Source organism: Myotis lucifugus, unplaced genomic scaffold (assembly GCF_000147115.1).
Source record: "Myotis lucifugus unplaced genomic scaffold, Myoluc2.0 scaffold_8, whole genome shotgun sequence".
NCBI classification, from domain to species: Eukaryota; Metazoa; Chordata; class Mammalia; order Chiroptera; family Vespertilionidae; genus Myotis; species Myotis lucifugus.
In genome coordinates this window covers 13,921,198-13,947,001 of record NW_005871056.1, presented here as the reverse complement: position 1 = coordinate 13,947,001, position 25,804 = coordinate 13,921,198, and the positions used below count along the sequence as shown (strand labels likewise).

General features: G+C 47.2%; 2 protein-coding genes across 3 annotated transcripts in view; one reads left to right on the top strand and one right to left on the bottom strand.

Annotated features, from left to right (window-relative positions):
* ATG7 (autophagy related 7) overlaps positions 1 to 19,296 on the top strand; it is a 228,795-nt gene extending 209,499 nt beyond the window's left edge. The window contains exon 19 of the mRNA XM_006083835.3: positions 19,025 to 19,296. Coding sequence (XP_006083897.1) covers positions 19,025 to 19,057 — 33 coding nt within the window. The 3' untranslated portion in view covers positions 19,058 to 19,296. The remainder of the gene's footprint in view (positions 1 to 19,024) is intronic.
* Positions 19,297 to 19,914: 618 nt separating this feature from the next.
* VGLL4 (vestigial like family member 4) overlaps positions 19,915 to 25,804 on the bottom strand; it is a 139,387-nt gene continuing 133,497 nt past the window's right edge. For both annotated transcript variants that reach the window (XM_006083833.3, XM_006083832.3), the window contains 2 exons: positions 23,059 to 23,179; positions 19,915 to 22,656 (listed from right to left, as the gene is read on the bottom strand). In XM_006083833.3, the coding sequence (XP_006083895.1) occupies positions 22,382 to 22,656; positions 23,059 to 23,179 (396 nt within the window). In that variant the 3' untranslated portion in view covers positions 19,915 to 22,381. The remainder of the gene's footprint in view (positions 22,657 to 23,058; positions 23,180 to 25,804) is intronic.

Genomic DNA, 25,804 nt, shown 5'->3' with positions numbered 1-25,804 from the left:
TCTCCACATCCTCACCAGCGCTCATCGTTTGTTGATTTGTTGATGATAGCCATTCTGACAGGTGTGAGATGGTACTGCATTGTCATTTTGATTTGCATCTCTCGGATGATTAGTGACTTTGAGCATGTTTTCATATGTCTCTTGGCCTTTTTTCTGTCTTCTTTAGAAAAGTATCTATTTTGGTCTGTTGCCCATTTTTTGATTGGGTTGTTTATCTTCCTTTTGTTAAGTTGTATGAGTTCCCTGTAAATGTTGGAGATTAAACCCTTATCGGTGATAACATTTGCAAATATGTTCTCCCATGCAGTGGGCTTTCTTGTTGTTTTGTTGATGGTTTCCTTTGCTGTGCAAAAGCTTTTTATTTTGATGTAGTCCCATTTGTTTATTTTCTCTTTAGTTTCCATTGCCCTGGGAGCAGTATCAGTGAAGAAATTGCTTCGGCATATGTCTGAGACTTTGCTGCCTGTGGATTCCTCTATCCACTGAGCCAAACCAGTCAGGGCAGGGTTCCTTTTTCTTCACATCCTTCCCAACACTTGTTATTTCTTATTGTTTTGATAATAGCCATTCTGATAGGTGTGAGGTGCCCCATTCCAGTTTTAATTTGCATTTCTTTTGTGATTAGCAATGTTGAACACCTTTTCAGGTAACTGTTGACCCTTTGAATGTCTTCTTTGGAAAAATGTGTATTCTGATCCTTTGCCCATTTTTAAATCAGATTGTTTACAGATTGTTTATATTTTGTTGTTGAGTTTTATGCGTTCTTTATATATTTTGGATATTAACCTTTATTTGATATGTGGTTTGCACATATTTTCTCCGATTATTAGGTTGCCTTTTCATTTTGTTGATTCTTTTTTTTCTTTTTCAGTTTATCTCATTTGTTGATTTTTGCTTTGTTGCTTATGTTTTTAAATTAATGTCATATCTAAAAACCCAATGCCAAGTTCAATGTTAAGGAGCTCCTTTCCTGTGTTTTTTTGTAGGAGTTTTACAGTATCAGCTGTTGGGTTTACATTGTTAATCCATTTTGAGTTAATTTTTGTGAATGGTGAAAGATGGGCGGGGCGGGGGGAAGGGGTCCAGTTTAATTTTTCTGCATGTGGTTATCCAGTTTTCTCAACACCATTTATTGAAGAGACTACCATTTCCCCATGGAATGTTCTTAGCTCCCTGGTCAAAGATTAGTTGGCCATAAATGTGAAGGTTTATTTCTGGGATCTCATTCTGTTCCATTGGTCTGTGTGTCTATTTTTAGGTCAGTACCATGCTGTTTTAATTACTATAGCTTTGTATAATTTGAAATCAGGAAATGTGATGCCTCCACCTCTGTTCTCCTGTCTCATAATTGCTTTGGCTATTTGGGGTCTTTTGTGATTCCATACAAACTTTAGGATTGTTTTTTGGAATCACATACAGTGGGGCCTTGACTTACGAGTGTCCCGACTAACGAGTTTTTCGAGATACAAGCCGTCTCTCAGCCGATTTTTTGCTTTGAGTTGCAAGCTAAAATTCGGGTTACGAGCCAGCTTCAGATACCCCACCGCTAGTTGGCGCAGCGAACGTCACAGTGAATGCCACAACATCAGCCCAGCATCACGTGTCTCACTTGTTCACTTTAAGATTTGACATACGAGTAATTTGAGTTACAAGCTCCGTCACGGAACAAATTAAACTCGTAAGTCAAGGCCTCACTGTATTAAGTACTCTTTTTGTCTGGCTTCTTTTGTTCAGCATAATATTTTTGAGATTCATCCCTGTTGTTGCATGTGTCAGTAGTTTGTCCCTTTCTATTGCTGAATAGTACCACATTTTATGAATATACTAGGGGCCCAGTGCACGAATTCATGCACCTTGAAAGAAACTGTGGGCTGCGAGGCTGCGTTAGGCACAGGAAAAGGTCTCGGCCCATCCTCCGCACCCCCGCCCAACCCCTCTTGCCGTGGCCCCTGGTCCCCTGTCTGCTGGCAGCCCCTCTCCCGCTGCTGCTCCCACATGCTGATGGTGCCGGCCCCGCTCGAATCCGCTGACAGTGCGCAGTGATTGGGGCTGGCGCCGTCAGTGGGTGTGAGCTGTGGCTGCTGCCCTGATCGGAACAGGGGGAGGTGGAGAAGCCTTCAGGGGTGATCGGGGCCAGCAGCTACTGCTCGAACCTGCTGATGACACCAAATGATCGGGGACCCGCACCAGGCACGGGTAGCAGGTGGGAGCAGGGCCAGCACCAGCAGCAGGTGCAAGCGCCAAGTGGGACCACGGTGCGCGGGAGCAAAGAATTTTCAGTAACCAACAGAGGCTCCCCCTGATGACAGATGCCCCACCTTGGTCTGGTGCCCCCACTCACTTGGTCCACCATCCAGCCACAACCAATGCCCGCCATGTTCTGCACACGCCCCCTAGTGGTCAGCACACGTCATAGCGACCAGTTCGGTTCCAGTTGTTCGCCATTCGGTCTATTTGCATATTAGCCTTTTATTATATAGGGTCATTATTGTTTATTTACTCACCTATTGATGAGTATTTGAGTTGCCTCCAGTTTGGAACTGTTACAAATAAAGCTTCAGTGTGTGTTTGTGTACAAGTCTTTGTGTGGACATTTTTTTCATTTCTCTTAAGTGATTGATTAAGACTAGAATTGCTTGGTTATCATATAAGATACATATATTTAATTTTTAAAGAAAGTAACTTTTCCAAAGTGGCTGTCCCATTTGCTATTCCCACCAGCAATGTATGAGGGTTCTGGTTGCTCCACATCCTGGACAACACTTGGAGCTTCAGTTTTTAAGTTTAGCCATACAGGTGGGTGTGTGGTGGTATCTTGTGGTTTTAATTGCAGGTCTCTGATGGCAGCAAATGCTAAACATCTTTTCCTTGTACTTATTTGCCATCTGCACATCTTCTTTTAAAAAAAATGTATTTTATTGATTTTTTTTACAGCTAGGAAGGGAGAGGGATAGAGAGTTAGAAACATCGATCAGCTGCCTCCTGCACACCCCCCACTGGGGATGTGCCCGCAACCAAGGTACATGCCCTTGACCGGAATCGAACCTGGGACCCTTCAGTCTGCAGGCCGGCGCTCTATCCACTGAGCCAAACCAGTCAGGGCTGTACATCTTCTTGTATGGCATTTCTTTCAAATCTTTTGCCCAGGTTTTTATTAGGTAATTTATCTTCTTCTTACTGAGTTGTAAGAGTGGTTTGTGTTTTCTGGACATAGGTCCCTTCTTAGATATATATATTGCATATATTTCCTCCATATCTTTGGCTTACCTTTTCATTTGCTTAATGTTCATCTTTAAGAGGGATAAAATTTTGAATTTTGTTGGCATCCAGTTTATTGCATTTTTTATTTTATGGTTTATTTACTATCCATTCTATGAATTCTTTTCTATCCCAAAATCTCATTAAATTTTTTAAATCTTTTCTATTAGTTTTATACACTTAGCTTTTACAAATATGTCCATGATTCATTTCAAGTTAATTTCTGTGTATGGTTTAAGGTAAGGGTGAGTGAGGTTCATTTTTTCCCCTCTATGGTTTTCTAATTGTTCCAGCACCATTTGTTGAAAAGACTCTCCCCACTGAATTACTTTGGCACCTTTGTCGAAAGTCAGTTGACCCGTATGTGTAGGTCTATTTCTGCCTCTTTTCTCTTTTCTATCTTTATCTCATTGCCACACTGTCTGGTTCCTGTAGCTTTATACAAGGGCCAGGGTCGCATCTGTCTCATCTGGTCAGGCCCAGAGGCAGGGCTGTCAGGAAAGTGCCCGCCTAGGATTGAAGCATTGTCCTCACCTGATATTTGCATTATTTAAAGTTTCAAAATTATCTCTTCTTACCAAGTAAGGCCAGTGTAAGTTGATAGCCTACACTTACCTCACTCTGGAGCTCTCAGGCTTTTTTCCCTTCCCCTCCCCTCTCCAACATTGACCCCAAAACCCCGGTGAGGTAGAGGATAAAAATGCAGTGTCCTCCTTTTTAAAGGGGCACTTTTCAGAAAGTTTTCTAAAGGACTGAAAAGAACAACAACATAATGGAAACCATTTTGCAGCCTCCAGCATGGCCATTTATCTCAATAACCATTTCATTTAAAATGTGGGCCAAACATATAAATCATATCTTGAAAGAAAGTATGTTGGTGCCACAGAAATTGCCCTGTATTCTTACCACCTAATTTGAAAAATGTGTTTTGAAGCTTGGAAGAAGGCAAATAAGACTGGGGCCCAGCCGTCCTTCTCCCACTCATCCCTTTCTTTCATTCCTCCACTGGGTCCCCAAAATAAATCCTTGCCACTCCCCAAACTAAGCAGGGAAGCGAAGCACATGAGAGACACCCTGTTAAGTCATTCTCTGCTGCTGCTGCTATTTTGAGCCCTCTCACCTTTGAATGTCATTAGGTAATGAGGGGCTGAAAGCCAAAAAAACAGGCTGCTCCTCTCCAGTCCTTGGAGTGACCCCTCTCAGAGCACGGCCACTCGTCTTTAGACCATTAACACCAGTTGGAGCTCTTAGATGTTGGTGCTCATTTAGGACATGGCCAGAGGGAAGGTGCTAAATATAGCAGAGCCCTGAGGCCCATTTTCCAGACTAATCAAACAGGGAGACTTTGGGCAGCCTTGCTGTGGGCTGGGAATCCAGGGTCTCCCATTTGAACCTCACTGAGGAGTCTGTGGTTAAAATGGCGGCGTTTCCCCTATAGCAGGTTTCTTATTTGGCTTCTCAGAACTTCCTGGGAGGGAAAAACAAAAGAAACCAACAGGTACTGAGCCCCTGTGCGCTGTGGCCCCGCAGAGTGCTTCCTGTAGCCCGGGCTCTCTCCCCAAGGGTCCCTGGGGGCTCCAGTATCCCCACTCTTTACATTGCTTTTTTTTCTGATCATGAAAGCCCTATGTGAGCATCTAAGATAAAGAAGATGTAGACCTATGATTCCATCACTCAGAGGTTCTGGTTCACTTTTTACTTATAGCCTTATTTTTTAAAACCGTGCATATATGTGACTGGGGTCAGACTGATCATAATTTTATTTCCTCTTTGCATTTAACAGTTTCTGATCATTTTCTCACATCATTAAATCTTGCTGGAAAACATGCTTAATGCATGCCTAACACTCATCCTATGCATAGGTCGATCTTTCCCACCATCTCCCTGGCAGTGGGGGTCAGGAATCCCAGTCCCCATAGCAGTTTCTCTTTTCTGGCTCAGGGCTTGATCCTCCTGGCCCCACGGGACAGACTTTCTCCCCACCTCCTGTGTCCCTCCTCACAGCCTTAGAGACCCATTCAGCCTCTGGTGGGAAGGTGGAAACCAGGAGCCCTTCCTCAGGTAGACTCGCCTGAAGCCGCCTGAGACCTGCACCTCCCGAAACCTACCTTGTCCGCTCCATTCTTCCTCCTCCCAGCGTAGTAGCTGCTCACAGCAACCTGTTCTCCACTGCTTCCCTCCTGTGCCTCCTTTGAGACCACCCAGCCCCAGCTGGTTTGGATCAGTGGATAGAGCATCAGCCTGCAGACTGAAAGGTCCCGGGTTCCATTCCTGTCAAGGGCACATGCCCAGGCTATGGGCTCGGTCCCCAGTAAGGGGCGTGCAGGAGGCAGCCAGTCAATGATTCTCTTTCATCATTGATGTTTCTCTCTCTCCCTCTACTTTCTTCTCTGAAATCAATAAAAATATATTTTAAGAAAATAAAAAGAAGAGACCGCCTGGGCACCCCCTTCCAGGACATCCTGTCCCTGTATCTTTGTGTTTCAAGTGTTAGCTGAGTTCTTGGTGCCTGAGCACCAACCAGCACTTCTCTGAGTGTGCTGGCCTGTCCTTTTCTCTGGATCTAGGTTCAGCAGCATGCGGCTATTTTGTTCAGACCTCCCTCTTTATCAGTTGCAGTCCAGAACATCTTTGAAGGGGAAGCAGGGAGAATTGGGGGGCAGAGGTTGGTGTGCAAACCGCATGTGTGCATAGGCCCTGGCCTTGCCCCTCTCCCCCCCCCCCGCCCCCCATGATCCTTTGATCAGCTGTGCAGGCTGTAGGCAGACAAGGGCATCCACCACAGGGGTAGAGGCCCTCCATCCTGCCAGCAACATAAAGCATTTCCTTTCTCCTTTTTCTCCCCTCACCATTGGCAGTCCAATGTGCTTTGTATAAATCATTGTTTGCATCTTACCAGCTGCCTCGGCCACCACTGTTTCTTTCTAATAAAACGTTAACCTTGTTCCTGAAACCCCTGGAGCAGTGGGGTCATGGGAAAGGGCATGCAGGGCCCCTGTTGGCCCCTGTGGGGGTGGGGATGGGAAAGGCTGATGATAAGTTCTCCCCCAGAAGACTCTGGAGCTGGAAGTTGCCCCATAAGCAGAGGCCAGGCTAGAGGAGGTAGTGAGTGTTTGGGTACAAGGGCAGACAGCAGGTGGGCGGTTTCCAAAGGGGAGGTACCAAAGTGGTAGTGTAGAAGAAGGGGGAGTACAGACCCCTGAGCATGGAAGGGGGAGGAAGGAATCGTTTCATCTTCAGTGGAGGAGGGTGAACAGCCTGTGAACATAACGGGAGCCAGAGCCCTGGCTGCTGGGCGAACAGCAAGACAATGTCCCCTGGGGGGCCAGGATTGTCGGTTCCCAGGGGAACCCTTACCATCTGCTCTAGCCTTCCTTGTGCAGACTCTATACCCTCTTGTTTGTCCCCTACGGGCATCATCTGCTCACAACAGCAGGCTTTGGCAGTTCACACCAGCACCTTTGGCCAAGGGACAGAAGCATCTTGAAACTTTTGGACCCCATGGACACTGAGCACTGACTTACTGTCCCTCTGGGTTCTGGACCTACTGTGAGAGAGGGCAGGGTTATTCCTGAGTTGTTTCAGGTGTCCGTGGTGGGATACGAGCTCCAGGCAGGAATCTGGGAACTGGGAAGTCAGAACCTGGGTCTTTATCCAGTGGCATCTCCTGTGCCCCTCTACCACAGGCACATGATGCATGGATAGTCCCGAGTCCAGCATAGTCACAGGTTAGCTTGCAAGGCCACCATCTAGGCCAGGAAATTCTGTTTCTTTGTTATGGGGTGGGGCCACAACATTAGTAACAAAGAAACAGAATTTCCGGAGGATGAGGCCCAGAAATCAGGATTTTAAAAAGATTCCCAGGTGATTTTAATATGCAGCCAAGGTTGAGAACCACTGATCTAGACGGATCCCAAGCTCCTAAATGTAGAGCATCCTTTCTGACTAGCACCAAACCTGCCCTGGGGCATCTTGGGGTCAAGAAGCAAAAATTGCCCACCACTCTGCATTCCTGTGACCTGAGGGTGGGGCCCAGGAAGGAGAAGAGGCATCATGGTCTGGGGCTAAGGCCAACTGCCCCCTTGTCCCATGGACTCCCACCAAGAGAGAACCACAGCCCTGCCCCAGTGTCCTTTGAGCCATGGAGGCCAAGGGGGTGACTTGCCAGAGGCCCCAGAAACCAGCTGTACTGAGGGCCCCTTTCTTTACTGTTTGATTCTCAGGTATTATGTTTACCTTTTTCTCTACTCTGGAATTATGTGCAAAGCAGATGGTTCTAAATCACTCTTCACTCAAAAGTTATGTATTGGGTCCTGGCTGGGTGGCTCAGTTGGTTGGAGCATCATCCCATATACCAAAAGGTTGCAGGTTTGATTCCCGGTCAGAGCACACACCTAGGTTGTGGGTTCGATCCCCAGTCAGAGCACGTATAGGTACAGGAGGCAGCCAATTGATATTTCTCTCACATTGATGTTTCTTCTTTCTCAATAAAACAGCATATCCTTGAGGGAAGATTAAAAAGAAAAAAAGCTATGTATTGGGGCAGGCCCTGCCCTCCAGTGGCTCATGGTCCCCTGGGGAGTCAGGCAGATGCATAAATGAAAATGTGGTGACAAATTACAGTAGGTTCTCTGGAGGAACCAAATGGGTGGAGCCAGAGAATGTGGCTGTTTTAGATGGGTGATCTGGGAAGACACAAAGATCTGCATACAGCCAGCTTGTGGGGCGGAGTCCTGGGGAGGGGTCTCCCCATGCCAAAGGAAAGTGTGTGTGGAGCCCTGAGGAAGGGGAGAGCCTGCGACCTTGGGCAGCTGGAAGCTGGTGAGCAAGAGTTGTGAGAGGGCAGCAGCTTGGAGAGGTCATGGGGACTAGTATGGATTGCACTCTCCCTGTTTGCTAGGGAAAGCATCGAAGGCTCTAATACCAGGCACGACACTATGGTGTTGTTTTCTGAGAAAACCCGTGTGATGCTGTGTGGAGTGTGGGTGGGAACAGCACCAGAGGACTGGTGAGCAGCCAGGGGCCAGTGAGACCCGAGGACAGATCCTGTTCCCTCGGAGCCTGCGGTGCCCCTGGAAACAGCCCTGCCTCCTCCTGGGGTCCCAGCGGTGTCTCCACCCACCAGAGAGAGTCATACCTGTAAGGACCCAGCAAGGAGGTGTGAGGAGCAGAAGTCTAGATATTTCCATTTTTTTTTAATTAAAAAATACAGAAATGCCAAAACTGGGTTTCAGAAACTGGTAATTTGAAATGTTTACATTTAACAAATGAATACTTTTAACACACACACAAATATAATTGTGCCATTCACAGGATAATTACAGTGTTTATAAAAGGAAAGCCTTAGTCCATGGCGTGCTCCAGGCAGTGTGGTCCAGAAATGGGGCACAAGTTTGAAATTGGATGACAAGCGGCTCTGCTCCAGTGTGTGTGACTCCTTTGCAGAGTGGAAAGTGAAACCGTGAGGCCCTCTCAGGGTGTGCGGTTTAGCCACACGTTCTCCCTGGCCCTTGTGATGAGCTCCAATGGTTAGAAAGTCCTCCTGCGTTAGAGTTGTGGGCCCAGTCACTGCTGCGAGGCCAGGGTTGGTTCAGGCCCTGACCATGGAGTCAACCTCCCAGCTGGCCCAGAGCAGCAAGGCCTCCTGCCCGTCTGAGCCCACAGCCCGAGCCTCCAGGGCAGGAACGTAGGACCAGCCACTGAACAGGGTCAGAGGACAGAGGTGGGAACCCAGGAGCTGGTCCAGGACAGAGGCTGATCTGGCCTTTCACCCACCTGGGTTTGCCCGTGGTTCCTGTGTGTGCCATGGGCCCTGGGGCCACTCATTGGGTGTCAGCATCAGTGTCGGTCCAGGAAGCAGACTTCAGACTGTCCTCCGCTGTTTTCTTAAGAAGGAATTATGTTTAACAAGAAGGAAGTGGTGAGATAAAGTGGAAAAAGCCTCTCCTCTACCTCTTACCTGCTCTTTAAGGTCTCAACAGTTTCATCATTTCCTCTGAGCTTGAGTGGCCTCCTTTATCCAATGGGGGCGGTCACAGCAGTGTCCTCAGGCTCCTGAGAAGACTGCGTGCAGACAGGTGTTTGCCGAGTAATATTCCATTGTATGGACAGACTGCATTTTCCATTAACCTGTTGGTGGACATTTGGTTTGTTTCCACGTTTTGACTGGAGAGTTACGCTATGAACATTCATGTACAAGTTCTTATGTGGACGTAGGTTTTCATTTCTCTTGCGTATACACACACCCAGGAGTGAAATTGCTGGGCCATATGGTGACTCTGTGTCTAACTTTTTGATGAGCAGCCGTCTGTTTTCAGAGCAGCTGCACCGTTTTACATTTCCAACCGCAATGTGTACAGGTTCCAGTTTCTCCAGATTACCACCAACACTTGTTATCTGGCTGTTTTATTACAGCCTTCATAATGGCGCCACGTGCTCTCTCCTTGTGGTTTTGATGTGCATTTTCCTGGTGCCTAATGATGTTCAAGTATCCATGTCTGTGTCTTTGTGCTTCTTAGTCATTTATATGTCTTTTGTGAGAAATGCCTGTTCAGCAGCTCCTCTGCCCATTTTTAATTGGGTTATTTGCTTTTTATTATTGACTTGTGAATGGTCTAGATACAAGTCTCTTATCCGATATGATTGGCAAATATTTTCTCTCAGAATGGTCTTACCACTTTAATAGTGTTCTTGAAGCTGTCCTTAAAAAACAAAAACACAAAGTTTTTTATTTTGATGAAGTCTAATTATTTTGTTGCTGTGCTTTGGGTTATTTTTCTTGATTTTATTTTTAAATATGTGAAACATGTCCTTGATTCTAAAGTTAAAAGGTATGCTCAGATAGTCTCATGCCCTTTCCACCCACTCCCTATACGTAGCCATTCCTGCATTTATTTGTGCAAAAGTTAAGGATAATTTTTAAATATTCTTATTTTCTCTTCTCACACAACACATGCATTTTTCTTCCTTTCACTAAGTAAATGCTGGAAACTGCCTCATATCAGTTCATTGAGCTCTTTCCCACTGTTTTAGGGCCACAGTGGTCCATGGTGTGGATGTGCAGTGAATGGTTTAATTAGCTGGTTCCGACATGGGTGGTTTCCAGTCTTTTCCTGTAACAAGTCATGCAGCAACGATGTCCTTTCATATTTGTGGAGGTGTATCTTAAGACAGATTCCTGAAAGTGAGCTTGCTGGGTTAACAGTTAAGACATAAGTAATTCTGTTGGATATACTAGTAGCCGAGCTTGCCATATTATTTATGTCCCACCAGCATCATAGGGGACTGCTGTTGTCCATAGGTTCACAGAGTGTGTTGTCGAGCGTTAGGAACTTTGCCAGTTTGATAGGTAAGGAAATGTTCTCTCTGTGTGGCTTTTTTAAAAATCAACTTTATTAAGGTATAATTTACATAAAATAAAATGCACCCATTTAAAATGTAGTTTGGTGAATTGTGACAAATGATCTACTTCCTGTCACCATAGATTAGTTTGTCCCTGCTAGAATTCCATATACAGTCAAACCTCGGTCCTCTGAGGCCACAAACAAAGGAGCGAATGTATGAGTCAGTTTACCTCTAAACCTCGCCTTGTTAACATCGCAGGAAATTGTGCTGTGAGTATTTTTGTGGGTTTTTTTGTTTTGTTTTTGTTGCTGGTAAAATGGATTATTAGCACAATATTAAAATATAAAAAGGCCATCAAGAGTGCTGATGTTGCCCTAACCGGTTTGGCTCAGTGGGTAGAGCATCGGCCTTCGGACTCAAGGGTCCCAGGTTCGATTCCGGTCAAGGGCATGTACCTTGGCTGCGGGCACATCCCCGGTAGGGGGCGTGCAAGAGGCAGCTGATCGATGTTTCTCGCTCATCGATGTTTCTCTCTATCCCTCTCCCGTCCTTTCTGTAAAAAATCAATAAAATATATTTTTAAAAAAAGAGTGCTGATGTTGCTAAGAATATGAAAGAAATAATGATCACAGGCAATTGAAGAGGTAGAAAAATTGTTCATTTGGATCAGGGGTCCTCAAACTACATCCCGTGGGCCACATGCAAATACAAATATTGTATTTGTTCCCGTTTTGTTTTTTTACTTCAAAATAAGATATGTGCAGTGTGCATAGGAATTTGTTCATAGTTTTTTTTTTAAACTATAGTCCGGCCCTCCAACGGTCTGAGGGACAGTGAACTGGCCCCCTGTTTAAAAAGTTTGAGGACCCCTGATTTGGATAAACAAAAAGCAGTTAGCCTAGCCTGTGACAGCATTTCAACATTTTGGAGGCAATGATATGTGAAAAATTGAAGATGCTGCATACTGGCCTCTTGTAAGACACCCCTGGAACGAGTGTTGAAAGTGATTCACTTAAGGCCTGCTTTTCAAAAATCAGTTTATTGGCCTTTCTCTTCTTGATTTTTAAGAGCTATTTGTATATTAGGGAGATTATTAGCCTTTTACGTTTTCTCCCAGTCAGTTTTGTCTTTTAAGTTTTGCTATTAGACATGTACTGTATATAAGAAAGGTTAACACAGGGAATCATTTGGGGGTCTGGAACGAATTAATTCAATTTACATTATTTATAATGGGAAAAATGATTCAGTTTTTAAAAATATATATATTTTGTTTTTTACAGAGAGGAAGGGAGAGGGAGAGTTAGAAACATCGATGAGAAAGACACATCGATCAGCTGCCAAGGTACATGCCCTTGACCGGAATCGAACCTGGGACCCTTCAGTCCGCAGGCCGACGCTCTATCCACTGAGCCATGCCGGTCAGGGCTTGATTCAGTTTTTTAACAAATCACTTCTCGAACAGCCTTCCAGAACAATTAAGTTCCAGAACCAAGGTTCCACTGTAAATGGATCCATACAGTATTTTGTCTTTTGTGGTGGGCTTCTTTGACTCAGCATAAGGGTTCTGAGATGAGTACACGTTGCTGCATCCATTAGTGGTTTGTTCCTTTGATGATGAGTAGTATCCACTGCATGGATATCCCATAATTTTTCTGCCTGTTGATGGACATGTAAGTCTTCTAGTTTGTGCCTATCATGAATAAAGCTTCTATGACCATTCTTGCACAAGTCGTCTTGCAGATATATGTGTTTTCCTTTCTTTGGGGTAAATAGGAGTGGAATGGCTGGGTCATATGGTAAGGGTATGTTTAACTTTATAAGTCATCAGACCTTTCTCCCAAGGGGTGATGCAGTTAACATTCCCACTAACAGCAGTGTGTGAGTTCCCAGCCTTTTTCATGTTGGCCATTTTAGAAGGTGGAGTGTGCTGTCTCTGTGATTTAGATTTGCATTCCACCCCTCCCCCAGGACAAAGGATGCTGAACATATTTTTAGCAATAAGAATTCTGCATTGATTCTTATTGGCCACTGTAGTTCCTCTTTTGTGAAGTATCTGTTCAGACCTTTTGCCCATTTTTAAAAAGAAATCAGGTTGTCTCTTTTATTAAGCTACTAGTGTCCCGGTGCATGGATTCATGCACACTGAAAGGAAATTAATTAGAAGAAATATTTTAATATCGCTATTTGCGTCTTGCTGATGAAAAGAAAATAGGATTCTACCAACTCTCCTATCTACCTACTCCAGGACTTCTGTGAGGATCAAATGAGATGAGGCACGGGAAAATGCTTCACAGACATTTGGTTAAACTGTGAAATGTTTCCACCTGGCTATAAAGCAAGCCCTATTCCTGGGCTGAAGAAACTCCAAGGAGGCTAGTCGTTAGGGAGAGAAAGCCGGGCGTTGCTACGTGATGTCATTACCTAGCGCCCACAGCGACCATTTCCAGACTGAGCTGGGCTGGGCTGGGCTGGGCTGTGGGCCGCATTATGCGCCATGGGATCTCAGCAGCTTGGCTGCAGTTGGGTGGGGTGTTGCTCTGGGGTGGTGGCGGGGCCTGTGTCCCACTTGGGGGAAGCCAAGTGTTGGTTCGTTGGCGCCAGGTCCGAGGTGCTGTTTATTTTTAAATGGCCATTACACATCATGCCAGCTCCTGTGTTGAGTGTCTGCCCCCTGGTGGTCAGTGTGTGTCATAGCTACCGGTTGGACAGATGGACACTTAGCCTTTTATATATATATTTTTTTAATATATTTTATTGATTTTTTACAGAGAGGAAGGGAGAGGGATAGAGAGTCAGAAAATCGATGAGAGAGAAACATCGACCAGCTGCCTCCTGCACATCTCCCACTGGAGATGTGCCCGCAACCCAGGTACATGCCCCTGACCGGAATCGAACCCGGGACCCCTCAGTCCGCAGGCCGACGCTCTATCCACTGAGCCAAACCGGTTTCGGCAGCCTTTTATATATTAAACTAAGTTTTTTCATATATTTTGGATAAAAATTCTTTTTATATACAGTATGGATATTTATCCTAGTCTGTGGTTTGCTTTTTCATTTTCATAATGGTATCCTTTCAGAGACCAGAAGTTTTGATTTTCATGAAGTCCCAATTTTTCTGGTATTTTTTGTGTGTTGTCCTAAGGAATTTTAATGTACAGTGGGGCCTTGACTTACGAGTTTAATTCGTTCCGTGACGGAGCTCGTAGCTCAAATTACTCATATGTCAAATCAAAAAGTGAACGAGTGAGACACGTGATGCTGGGCTGATGTTGTGGCGTTCACTGTGAGGTTCGCTGCGCCAACTAGCGGTGGGCTATCTGAAGCTGGCTCATAACCCGAATTTTAGCTCGCAACTCAAAGCAAAAAATCGGCCGAGAGACGGCTCGTATCTCGAAAAACTCATTAGTCGGGACACTCGTAAGTCAAGGCCCCACTGTATCTCTTACTCTGATTAAGGTTGAACATCCTTTCTTAAGTTTAAGGGCCATCTGCTTATATTTTTTTCTGTGAACTGTTGATGTCTCTGGCCTGCTTTGCAAAAATCAGTTTATTGGTCTTTCTCTTACTGATTTTTAAGAGCTATTTGTATATTAGGGAGCTTAGCCTTTTATGGTATGTTACAGTGTTGTCTCCCAGTGAGTTTCTCTTTTTGGCTTTGCTTATAGTGTTTTCTCCATGCAAAATTGCACATGTATATTTTTACACAGTCCAGTATATCTAGTTTTATTGCTTTTAGATTTTAGGTTATAAAGGGATTCATTCACCTATGTGTTGCACCTAATATTAGTAAGATTTCACTTTTTATATTTAGATCAATGTTCCATTTGGAATTTGTTCTGATGTTCTGTATAAGCATGGAGTAAGTTTTATCATTTTGCAAATAATATCTACTTATCCCCATATCATCTATTAAAAAGTCCATTTTTTCTAATGCTTTGAGGTCACATTCCCCAGACCTTTATCATTAAGATATTAAATTTCCAGAATGTACCTGGACATTTCTATTCTGTTCTGTTTCTGGACTCATTTTGTTCCATTGGCCCAAATATCTATGCTCATGCTGACACAACCCTCTTAATTACAGACTTTGTGACATATTTAAACATATGGTAGGGGAACCTCCCATTGCTCTTCTTTTCAAAGGTTTTCCTAAATATTCTTGCTTATTTTTTCTCACATAAACTTTAGAAACAGCTTGTCTAGCTCCAGAAAAGATACTTGATTTTTTTAAAATTGAGCTTTTATTAAATTTAGATATTAATTGGGAAAAGTTGACATCTTGATTGATGTTGAATCTTCCTATGCATAAACGGGGGGTAGTTTTTGTTCACTTTTCATAATCTTGTGAGGCTGTTATAAAGGAATTCACCTATGTGACTGTTTTTGAAGAGTTGGTTTTGTTTTGTTTTCATATACATGCTGTATATTTCATGTGAGGTCTGTTCCCTAGTAGTTTATCTTTTTCATGGCTCTTATAGTGAATGGCTTCTTCTCTTTCATTACATTTCTAACTGGATGTTGTTTCTATAATTTGTGGTTAATTAATTAAGACGACACTCACTGGGCCCTTACTCTGCCAGGTGCTAGGTGGATTTAGTAGGGAGCAGACAGATCTCAGTCCCCACCTTTTTCGCCCTCAACTTTATTGAGGAATAACTGACAAAAATTATATATATGTAGATTGTACAATGTGAAAATACATATACATTATGAAATGATTATCTACATTGTGAAATGATCCTCACAAGTTAACACACCCCCTCACCTCTTTTTAAAAATTTTATTTAAGCATAGTTGATATAAAATATTTTATTAGTTATGTTGATTTCAGGTGTATAATATAGTAATTTTACATTTCTGTATGTGATCACCCCACTAATTCTATCGTAAATATTTATCACAATATTACTGACTATAATCCCCTTTACCTTTGTCACCTATCCCTCTGACACCCTTTCCTTTTGTTTCTATAAGGCTGTATGTTTCATTTTATAACTGAAACCATATGGTATTTGTCCTTCTCTGACTTATTTCACTTAGTATAATACCCTTTAAGTCCATCCATGTTGCTGCAAATGGCAAGACTTCATTCCTTTTTTACTGCTGTATAATATTCACACACACACACACACACACACACACACACACACACACACACACGGGGCCCAATGCACAAAATTCATGCAAGAGTTAGGCCTTCCTTCCCCCGGCTGCTGGCACCCAGGACCTGGGCTTCCCTCGCAGCCCCGGCTTTGTCCAGAAGGACGTCTGGTCTAATTAGCATATTATGCTTTTATTATTATAGATATCACATCTGTGTGTTTTTTAATCCAGGATCTGGCCCTGTTTTATTTCTTTTTATTGATTTCAGAGAGGAAGAGAGATAGAAACCTCAATGATGAGAGGGAATCATTGATTGGCTGCCTCCTGCATTTCTCATTAATGGGGATCGAGCCCGCAACCCGGGCATGTGCCCTTGACTGGAATCGAATCCGTGACCCTTCAGTCCGCAGGCCAACACTCTATCCACTGAGCCAAACCAGCTAGGGCTATATCACATCTTTATCCATTCATCTATTGACGGACACTTAAGTTGCTTCCATATCTTGGGTATTGTAAATAATGCTGCAGTGAACACAGGGATGCATATATCTTTTCAAATTAGTGTTTATTTTCTTTGGATAAATACCCACAAGTGGGATTGATGGGTCGTATGATAGACCTATTTTTAGTTTTTTAAGGACTCTACATATTGTTTTCCATAATAGCCACACCAATTTTCAATCTCCACATTCATGCCAACACATTATTTGTTGACTTTTTGGTAATAGCTTTTCTGATGTGTGTGAGATGGTGTATCTTGTGGTTTTGATTTGCATTTCCCTGATGATTAGTGATGTTGAGCATCTTTTCATGTCTTTTGGTCATCTGTATGTTTTCTTTGGAGAAATGTTTTTTCGTGTCCACTGCCCATATTTTTATCAGATTGTTGTGGTTTTGTTATTGAGTTGCATGAGTTTCTTAATATATTTTGGTTATTAACCCCTCCCCTCATCAGTTATATATTTTCCCATTCAGTAGGATAGCTACCTAGTTACTTTGGTGTGTGTATGGTAGGAACACTAAAATCTAGTGTCCCCATGCTGTACATTAGATCCCCACAACTTATCCCTCTTATAACTGAAAATTTGTGCCCTTTGACCAACATCTCCCCACTTCCCCCACCTCCCAGCAACCCCACTCACCTACTCTCTGGTTCTGAGTTCGGTTCTTTTAGATTCCATATGTAAGTGAGATCATACAGTATTTGTCAAGGCTGAAGTTTCTGGAAATTTAAAATCAAGGCTGCTACTGCCTTCTGAGCCCAGCCAATAGGAAAAGGACTGGCTGCCCTAGTGGAGAAACCCATTGTAGGCCCAGGGAACTCATTCTGCAAAGTACCAGAGCAGTTATATAAAAACCCATCGTCCACTCCTTCTGTAAGGTCCCATCATAATATGCCCTTTCGATGTTTACTTGATCCCCTACACAGCATGGGCCTCCCAGAGGCAGGGCTGGGTGCCAGGGACCCTTCTTCACAGTTGAGATCTAATACAATGAATGGCAGCTCCTGCTTTCCCAAACAGCCCTGCCCTGGGTCCCCAGAGTCCTGTGAACAACCTCATCTGCCCGTTTGCAGAGGGCATTGCTCTTGATATGGACTCTGCCCAGCCCTGGCTGGTGGCTTCCCAGGAGGCTGGGCAAGAGGCCATAGAAGGTCAAGGCCCCCTCCTCCATGCAGCCTATTCCAGTCCTGCAGGCAGTCCAGGCAGCCCTTTTTGTTCACGTAACCTTTTCCCACACACCTATGCCCCCAGCTCTGCAGCTTACTAGCTGTATGATCCCAGGCAAGGTGCCTTACCTCTCTGAGCTTGTTTCCATCTGCACCTCACGGGCTCTTGTGAGGAGTGAAGGAAGGACTATTGCATCAGGTCTGCATAGCTTGTGGCATAGGGAGAGGCTCCATAAATGTGTGTTTATTGAATGACAGTGAAAGAATGAATTCCCCTGGTGAACCCTCTGGTGGCAAGTTTGCCTGCTCAGATGGTCAGAACTATAGGATCATCAAGCCCAGGGGCTCCTAAGTGCAGCCACCCCACCTCCTACCACTGAATCCCACCCCAGGAGGCAGGTCCAAGACTCTTCAAGCCATGCTGAGGATGAGCTGGGCCCAGAGAAGGGTACACTCAACCTGGCCACACTCAGGTTGCTGGACCCCAGACCGAACTCTCCCACATCCCGACCCTGCTCCTGCAGGCATCTGGATGTTGGCATTGCAGCCTCATCCCAGTGTCCTTGGACAGGAAGACATGTGTAAAGACAGGGCATGTGAGAGGCACATCGACTAGCTCTAGGCCCAGGCTGCTGGATCCTCCAGAGAGAGGAAATTTCCTTCTCTATTTACTTTCCAGATCCTTGCCTTTGAAAGCCAAGCTGGTGTTGATATTTACCTTGGCCGGGCCTCCCCGTCTCCCTGGGCCAGCCTCATGTAAACACGATGTTCCTTCTCTTGGTTCAGCTAGCTAGCGTTGAGGTGGCCTTTTGCAACCAGTTCTAGGAATTCTAAAAGTCTGAAGGCGTAAGTTCACGGACCAGACCCCGAGGGAGTCCAGGCTACGAGGAGCCCAGGGACCTCTGTGCTGGCCAGTGGGCCAGGCCTGCCCTCACCTTTTCTCATTTCTGTGGGGATCCTATTTTCCCCATGTTCACATCTCACCCCACCCCAGGTCAGACTCAGGCTCTCCAAGGACATACACTAAGGGACAGGCAGGATCTGGCTGTCTCCACTGCCCTGCCCCAGGCGCGCCTGCTGGGGCTGGTGGGAAGGCTGACTCTTAAGGGGCAGCTGTTCAGCGTTTGTCCGGGCCTGTGGTTTTCAGTCCAGTTGGCACCTGGACCACAGGCACGTGATGATGGGGCAGCCCACCAGGGTGGGAGCCTGCGGAGGAAGGAAGTGTGTGCACAGCCCGAATCCCACCCTCAGGGAGCTTACCTTCCAGAGAGCAGGTGGACAGAAAGAAGGCAGCCATTAAAGAGACCAGATGATCGGGCTCAGGGTCAGGGCCACAGAAACAGGAGCGAGTGGGGACTGCCTGGGGCAGGGAAGGCAGCTCTGCCAGAGATGCTGAGGAGGCGTTCGCACTCCCCGGGTCCAAATCCCAGCTCGCTCTTCCCCGGACTCGGCCACTGGTTGTTACCAGAGATCTCTTGGGCAGCTGCCTTCCCTTCTCTGAGACGTGGTTTCATTATACAAGGGAAGCGTCAATCTCTTAGTGGCAAAGGAGTTGAGGCACACAGCGTGTCACCTGCAAGTGGGAGCCATCGTCCCTTTTGCTTATTGACAGCTGAACACTCTGCTGAACGTCTCCCCTTCTCCACGCAGATCTGGGACATGAGTGACGACGAGACCGTCTGACAGCCCACCCTCAGTGGCCAACTGCTGCCTGCTGGGGAGCTCACAGTGGCCAGAGCAGGACTGCCGCCTACGACCGGTGACTCTGGGCCCTGCATCCCCCCACCTTTCGTTCCTTCCTCTCCATACCTTGAGGACTGGGGCCTTCCCTTCGCTGCCCAGGAGCTTCTGGCGTTCATTTCTGATTCATGACCCTGCCAGTTCTGAGCTAAATAATAACCTTGGCACTGCCATCAACCTGGGGCGAGGCTCCCTCCACGAGCAGTTCTTTTTTCTCGTCAGTGTTTGTTAGGCTCCCTAGGGTCCTTTCCACCTTGGCCCCATGGGGTGGCAATGAGAACAGGCAGAGAATTGCCCTAACAGACTAAATGGTCTCCTTCTAGAGACCACTGTGGGGCTGCACTGCAAACCCCATCCCTGCCCTCTACCACCCTCCCCAACCCTGGGTTCCTCGGTGGTGCCCAGCTGTGTCTGCCTCAGTCTGTGGCCAGGTGTCCAGCAGGTGGTGAGAGTTCAGATGGGTTCTGCCTGATCTTCTCTTTTATCCTGAGTCTGCACACCTATGGCACCCAGAGTGGGTATGGAAACTTCTCATCCTTGTGGTCTCATCTTTAATCTCAGGCCTGGAACCAAAGTCAAAATGGAGTCTGAAACTGACTCTAGTAAGAGTAGGATTTCTGGAGGTTAGGTTTTCAGTGAGGATTCTCAGAGAGTTAAAATTCCAGTTTTCTAGCCTGTATGAGGCATAAACAGGGGCACCTCTGTAGACAGGTGCAGTGTTGCTAAGCACCCCCACCCTCCCTGGGCTTCACAGCAAAGCCCTGGTGCTGTCACCCCAGGACCAAGGGTCACACGAACAGTCCGTGGTTTAAGAGCACTTTATTATTGTTCTTAAGGCTACTTTTAAGTACAAAAAAAAGATGGCCTGCCAAACCTTTTTTTTTCTTCTTCTTCTTCCAGGAAAAACAGGCCACAGAGAATGGTATATTACAGATTTACAAACATGGAGAGAACTGTCAGAACGCACTGCGGACGGCGTGGCTCTGTGAAGACCCTCACCGTGCTCCTCCTGCAGCCGGGGAGTGTGTCCCTTCCCAGTGAAATGTTTGGTTTCCTGCTTTCCCATCTGCTGAGGCCCCTCTGGGTACTGCCTATCCCAGATAGGTCAGTGCACGGGGACCCAGCTGCCACACCACTGTCCCTCCCCGAGCGGACAGCTGTACGAGGAGCCGTTCTTCACAGAGCCCGCTGGCAGTGGGGTTGTTTCCTGTGGCGACGCTCAGTAGCCTGTAGCAGTAACAAACTAGTGGCTATTAAGGCAGATGCAGTGTTCTCATAGAATAACTGTGTTCCTGCACTTTTACAGACAAATCTACAACAAAAAAAAGATCAACTTTTTTTTTTCCAAACAAAAAATTATGAATGATTACAATAGGAAAGGGAAAAATTAAATAGCTACATATCATTAACAAATTAATTGTTCTTCAAAAAATACCTACAAATTTCTCTGTACATTCTTTACGCACAGCGTAATGATGGTCTTAAAGTTACCTATATAAAAAAAGTGTTCAACAATTTTTCCTACAGAAAATACAGGGGCCTGGATGCGAAAGCCTGGAAGCCCAGTTAAGTGGGAGTGAAATGTGTGCAGGGGCGAGAGGACAGGGCTTTCCTTTCGCCTTTTCAAAGGCCTGCAGCCACCCTGTGACCACAGCAAGAGCCAATCCTCCAACCTTTTCACCCGGTGCCAGTTTTCAAAATGGACCAGCTCACCTGTAATTTTCTCATGCTGAAAACCAGCCTGGAAGGCTCCTGTGAGTCCACAATGCCTTGCAGGTGAGGTGGTCATGCCAGCATCACCTGGCCAGGTGACTTCTTAAACCCTCCAGTGAGCGAGGCTGGAATGTAGCCCGGTGGAGGGGCAGGGGGATAGACACATGCGTTTACTGAAAAGAGGAGCAGCTGTTGAACATCCACAGCTGTGTCTGTCATGCTTTCTTCATCTAATTTCTAGTTAGTAGCTATTACTATAGCAAACGATAATAAATGCAGTAATAACTGTATAAAGTCAGAGGAATGTATACTGCCTTGGCCCCAGCGTACGAGGAAGCACACAAAATAGCATATCACAGATTGTCAGTAATCTGCTGTTCAGCCAAGGGAGAGTTAAAGGGGGCAGTTTCTGCACAGAAGAAAGTTGGAAGACACAACTCCCAACCCCCCTGGGAGCTAGTAATAAGCAGACAGGGATGCAAAAAATAAATGATGCTGTCAGCCTGCAGCAAAAACTCCAGCATCCCACAACACGGCTGACTGTCCCAGGGGCCACCTGGCCCCCACTACTAGGGAGTAATGTGAATATCAAATACAAATCTTAGAGTACAACTGTACCAGCAGTAAGTATATCTAGGACTGTAACTGACAAAAATAAACTAATTCTGAACAGAAGCTAGTAAGTATTAAGGTTTGTGTTTACTGTCTATACAATTAATAGAAACCAGCTATTTTTCTCCCTTAAAACATGCATCACATTTAAAGCACTACGGAACCCCAGCTCTAGCCTAACAAACTGCAGTGTTTAGGAAAAGTAAAATGCCCGTGATTGGTGGAATCTGCAGTCCAGTTGCAAGCACCTGAAATCTAGAGAGAAAGACCTATAACCGGTATGAGACTTCCCCTTCCAAAGCTGTTTAGTCTAAATTTAAAAAAACAACAAAAACACAAACGGTCAGAAATGTCATCCTTAAACCCTTTGTTTTTCAGCAGTTTGCCCTCAGAGTACTAGCATCTCACATAAAGTTGTCAAGCAGGCAACTCCAGTCCTCCTCCAATAGTGCAAATCAGACACAAGAGTCCTCTGCTCTCTTCAAGTAGACGCACACACACGTGAGCTGCACCGAACATGCCATGGAAGCTAAGCCGCACACACCCGGCCCCGAGAAGCACATGGAAAAGCACAAAGCGTTTGGGTCACCAATGTCATGGCCTGTGACTGAGAAAGTGCGCGCCATGGAGTCCCGACCCTGTCGGGCAGCAGACCTGCATCAGAGGTTTCTTTGGTAACTGAGGCAGGAAGTTAGGATGCTACATGAGACAGATGTTCCACACGCCGTTCCTACTATCTTGTTTGAGGGCCCTGGCGTACGAATACCAAGCAAGCACAAAAACAGAACAAAATTCCCAACATGGTTTTTGCAAATAAACCATCCCTTCCCTTCCCCCCACCCCACTCCCCTGATATTTTTTTCCTGTTTTTTTTAAGCACTGACTGTTCAAAGCTCAGGCAAACCATGCAGATCGACGTCTTGCTGGAGGACGGTGCTCTCTTCAGGAGACCACAGAGGGGGAGTGACTGTGGCTGACCATGTGGGCAGAGGGGCTGGAAGGCTGGCCCCTACGCGAGGCCGACTCGGGGCTGCTGGATGCGCCGTCCTTGGCCGCCTTGATCTGAAGCCACGTATCTCCCAGGGCTTTGGCAAAGTGGTCGTCCACGGAGCCCGTGATGGACACCGAGTTGGGAGCCGGCTCAGGCTCCTTGTAGTTCTTGCCCAAGCTCCTGCGGAAATGCTCCTCCACCACGGGGTCACAGGTGGTGGTGGCAGCTGTGGGGGAGCAGGACAGCGGTCAGGGCTGGGATTTGGGGCAGGGGCACATGTCTCTGCACCTGTAACCTGGCGTTAGGCCTGCCGCCCGGAGCTAGCTACTAGTTGAGAGAGAGAATGTGGCAGTAGGGAATGGTAGAGCCTATTTTTACCCCAACTAGAGAGAGAGCCTGCAGGTCAGGGCCAATGTGTGTCTTCCCTCCTTCCCACCCACGCCAGGCACAATGCTAGGAGCATATGTGCTCCAAAAATCCCACTTTTTCCGTCTCAACTAGAAATCAGCTCCAGGACACCTAGAGGTTCCCGTCTACAGCATGAGATGGGAGGAAACGAACTCCACTTGAAGTCGTGTTGACTGAGGAAGCTGAGCCCTCCTGGCCACCCCACCCCAGGGACACTTACAGCTCGGGGCCCTCCGGTAGCTGGCCGGCCCGGCCACGCAGCCGCTGTGCGCGATCGGACAGTGGGAGAGGTTGCAGTTGCGGGCGCTGGCGGAGGCGCAGGTGATCACTGAAGGCCGGTTCTGGAGAGAGGAGGGGGCTGGCGTCAGCTTGGGCTTGGGAACACAGAAGCAGTTCTGCTTCCCCAGCCCAAGCCCCCAGCCCTTCGACACCTGCCACAGCTCAAGCAGGGCGCACCCCTCCCACCCCACAGCTGGGCCCTTGACCTGCCTGAGAGCCAAGTGCCACCACCCCAGCTCCTGCATACGGGCCTCGCCAGCACCATCCACCACTCTGCTGAGAGCCCTTCCTGACTGAAGGCAAATCTAAGTCCAGCCCAGTCTGCAGCCTCCTCCTTCAAAAGTGGAGTCAGTGCGAAGGGACAGCAGCGAGTCCAGAGGGAGGGAGTCTCCGAGGGGGTGTGAGGGGCCTCCAGTGCTCCTGCTGCTCCTGTGGTTGAGGGCCCCGCGTCGAGGCTCTTGGAGCAGCGAGCGGCCATGCCTCCGCAGTATGTGCCACTCTTTCCCAGAGGCTCTCTGAGTGGTCCCTGTGCCTTTCACACACTTGGTTTCTGCTTAGGCCAAAGTCAGCTCAAGTTGGTTTTTATTAGGACCACACAAATGGAGACGAATGCAGGAAACACACGAGTAGATGAATTACATGCACATCACCCCTCCCCCAATCCGCTGCGCCGACGCTTTCCTTCCCCGGGACAGCCACACTGCCTGGCAAGCTCCACTCCTCTAACACCCCGCTCCAATACCATCACTGTCAAGCCTTTCATGACCCCACCCCACCCGATTCAGCAAGTAAAGCTGCCCTTCCGGGTGCACCCCGTATGCCACCAACACCTGCCTCCTCTAGACCACGCACACTTCAGAGCAGGGACCACAGCGAGATTCTGGATCCCCAGGCTGTGCTGCAGGACCTGGGGCAGGAGCATCTGAACCGAACTGCGCTTCCTCAGGTTCCACCAGGAAAGGTCTCTCCTGTTGGCCCCGAGGGCAAGACGGAGGAAGATGTGCACTGGGCTCCAAGAAGACCCGCGAGGAACTGGTTGAGGGGTCACCCCAAAGGGCCCAATGACAAGAGCAGTGTCGACAGGAGGGGATCGGGCTCGTCCACCCAGCTTTCCTTTCAGGAGTCCAGCAGCAGCCAGTACACAGATGCACACAAGGCTTCCCATCAAACCTTCCCTCTATGGGAATGAACACCGCTGACGGGGGGGAATATGCACACAGTAACGACTCCAGAGCCAGACTGCGATCAGCAGGAGTCGTCCAAGAGCAAAGAGATTTAGAAATTTCAGGTTTTTCCTTGGACCCCTTTTCTGTGCCTGCCTGCCTACAGTCCCATCTCCCCCCTCCCCAGCCCCTGATATATAAAACACCTGAATTTTGCGCACTCAAGATGGATTTAAGAATTAGTTCTCCCATCTTCTTGTAGTAGGCCTTCTCGAGCAATAAACATTTCCTTACTCAAAAAAAAAAAATGACAAAAACATGTTCTGGGATAAAAGATCTGGATCTACTAGAAACTGGGATTAAACATAAGGGCCTGGGCTTGGGTCTAACAAGAAATTACACCCCAGATGGGGCAAAACGTGGCTGAGCTGCAGCATGAGAAGGAAGAGTTTAGAATTTTTATTAAAAGCACGACTCATCAGCAATAGGAAGTCACGGCGTGGGGCAAAAAGGCCCAGGTGAGAGGTGGCTCTGCGGCCAGGCAGACCTGGGCGAGAGGCCCTCCTCGGGCAGGGCCTGCAGCAGGTGCTTCCTGCACTCGTGTTCCTGTGGGAAACCGCACGACCAGCACCTGACAAGGGACTGGAGGACCCACCTCCTGGGATGAAGGGTGTGGAAGCCTGGCCCTTGGTCGCCTGTGGAGCCCTGCTCACCAGGTGCTGCTCGGACCGCACCTGGAGGACAGCCTGCAGCTGGAGCCCACCTCTCGAAGGGTCTATTAAATCCCCGAGCCCATGATCGCTCCCCTTCCCTCTCGGAACGTGCTGGCACCTCCATCTACGAGGTAGGGCTAAGGCAGGTTCATAAGGAGCCTTACCCATTGGCCAGGTTGGAAATCTGATCCAGGCGGGGGGCCAACTCTTAAGCCTGACTCATAAGAGTCAAGTTGATCTCAGGGCTGTGGGCAGCCACGCTGGGCTGGCCATGTGCGTCTCATGGAGGAGAGGATACAGAGACCCAGACAGGCATGGGGCCAGGGGAGGAAGGGGAGTCCTGTGTCCTCTGCTGCCCTCCCAGGCAAGGGCCAGCCCTTCCTTCCTCAGCCTGGCTGTACCCATGACCCTCCCAGGAAAACTCCCTTCCTCTTGTGCTGAAAGTAGCTCTGACAGGTTTCTGTTCTTTGCAACCAGAATCCTGACCAACGCAAATGTCAGAAAGTAGGGATGTGTTTGGGGAAGGGTCTTGGAAGATGAAGAAAGGCAGTGTCACAGAATGGATTTAGGAAGCTCAGACTAAAGGATGAAGCCGACATCCAGCCCGTATGCCGGTGCTGTCCAAAGGCGGGAAAGGCCATGCCAGGAGAGAACGTGGCTCCTCCTAGCGGGGGTCACTCAGCTCCACTCACCCCTTGTGCCCCCACACTCCCCTCCGCTCTGGCTGCCCTAGGGAAAGAGCGTCCATATGAGAACAGTCGGATGCACACTGTGCCTTAGGTTTTAGTATTTAACCTTGTCCTGTCTCTCC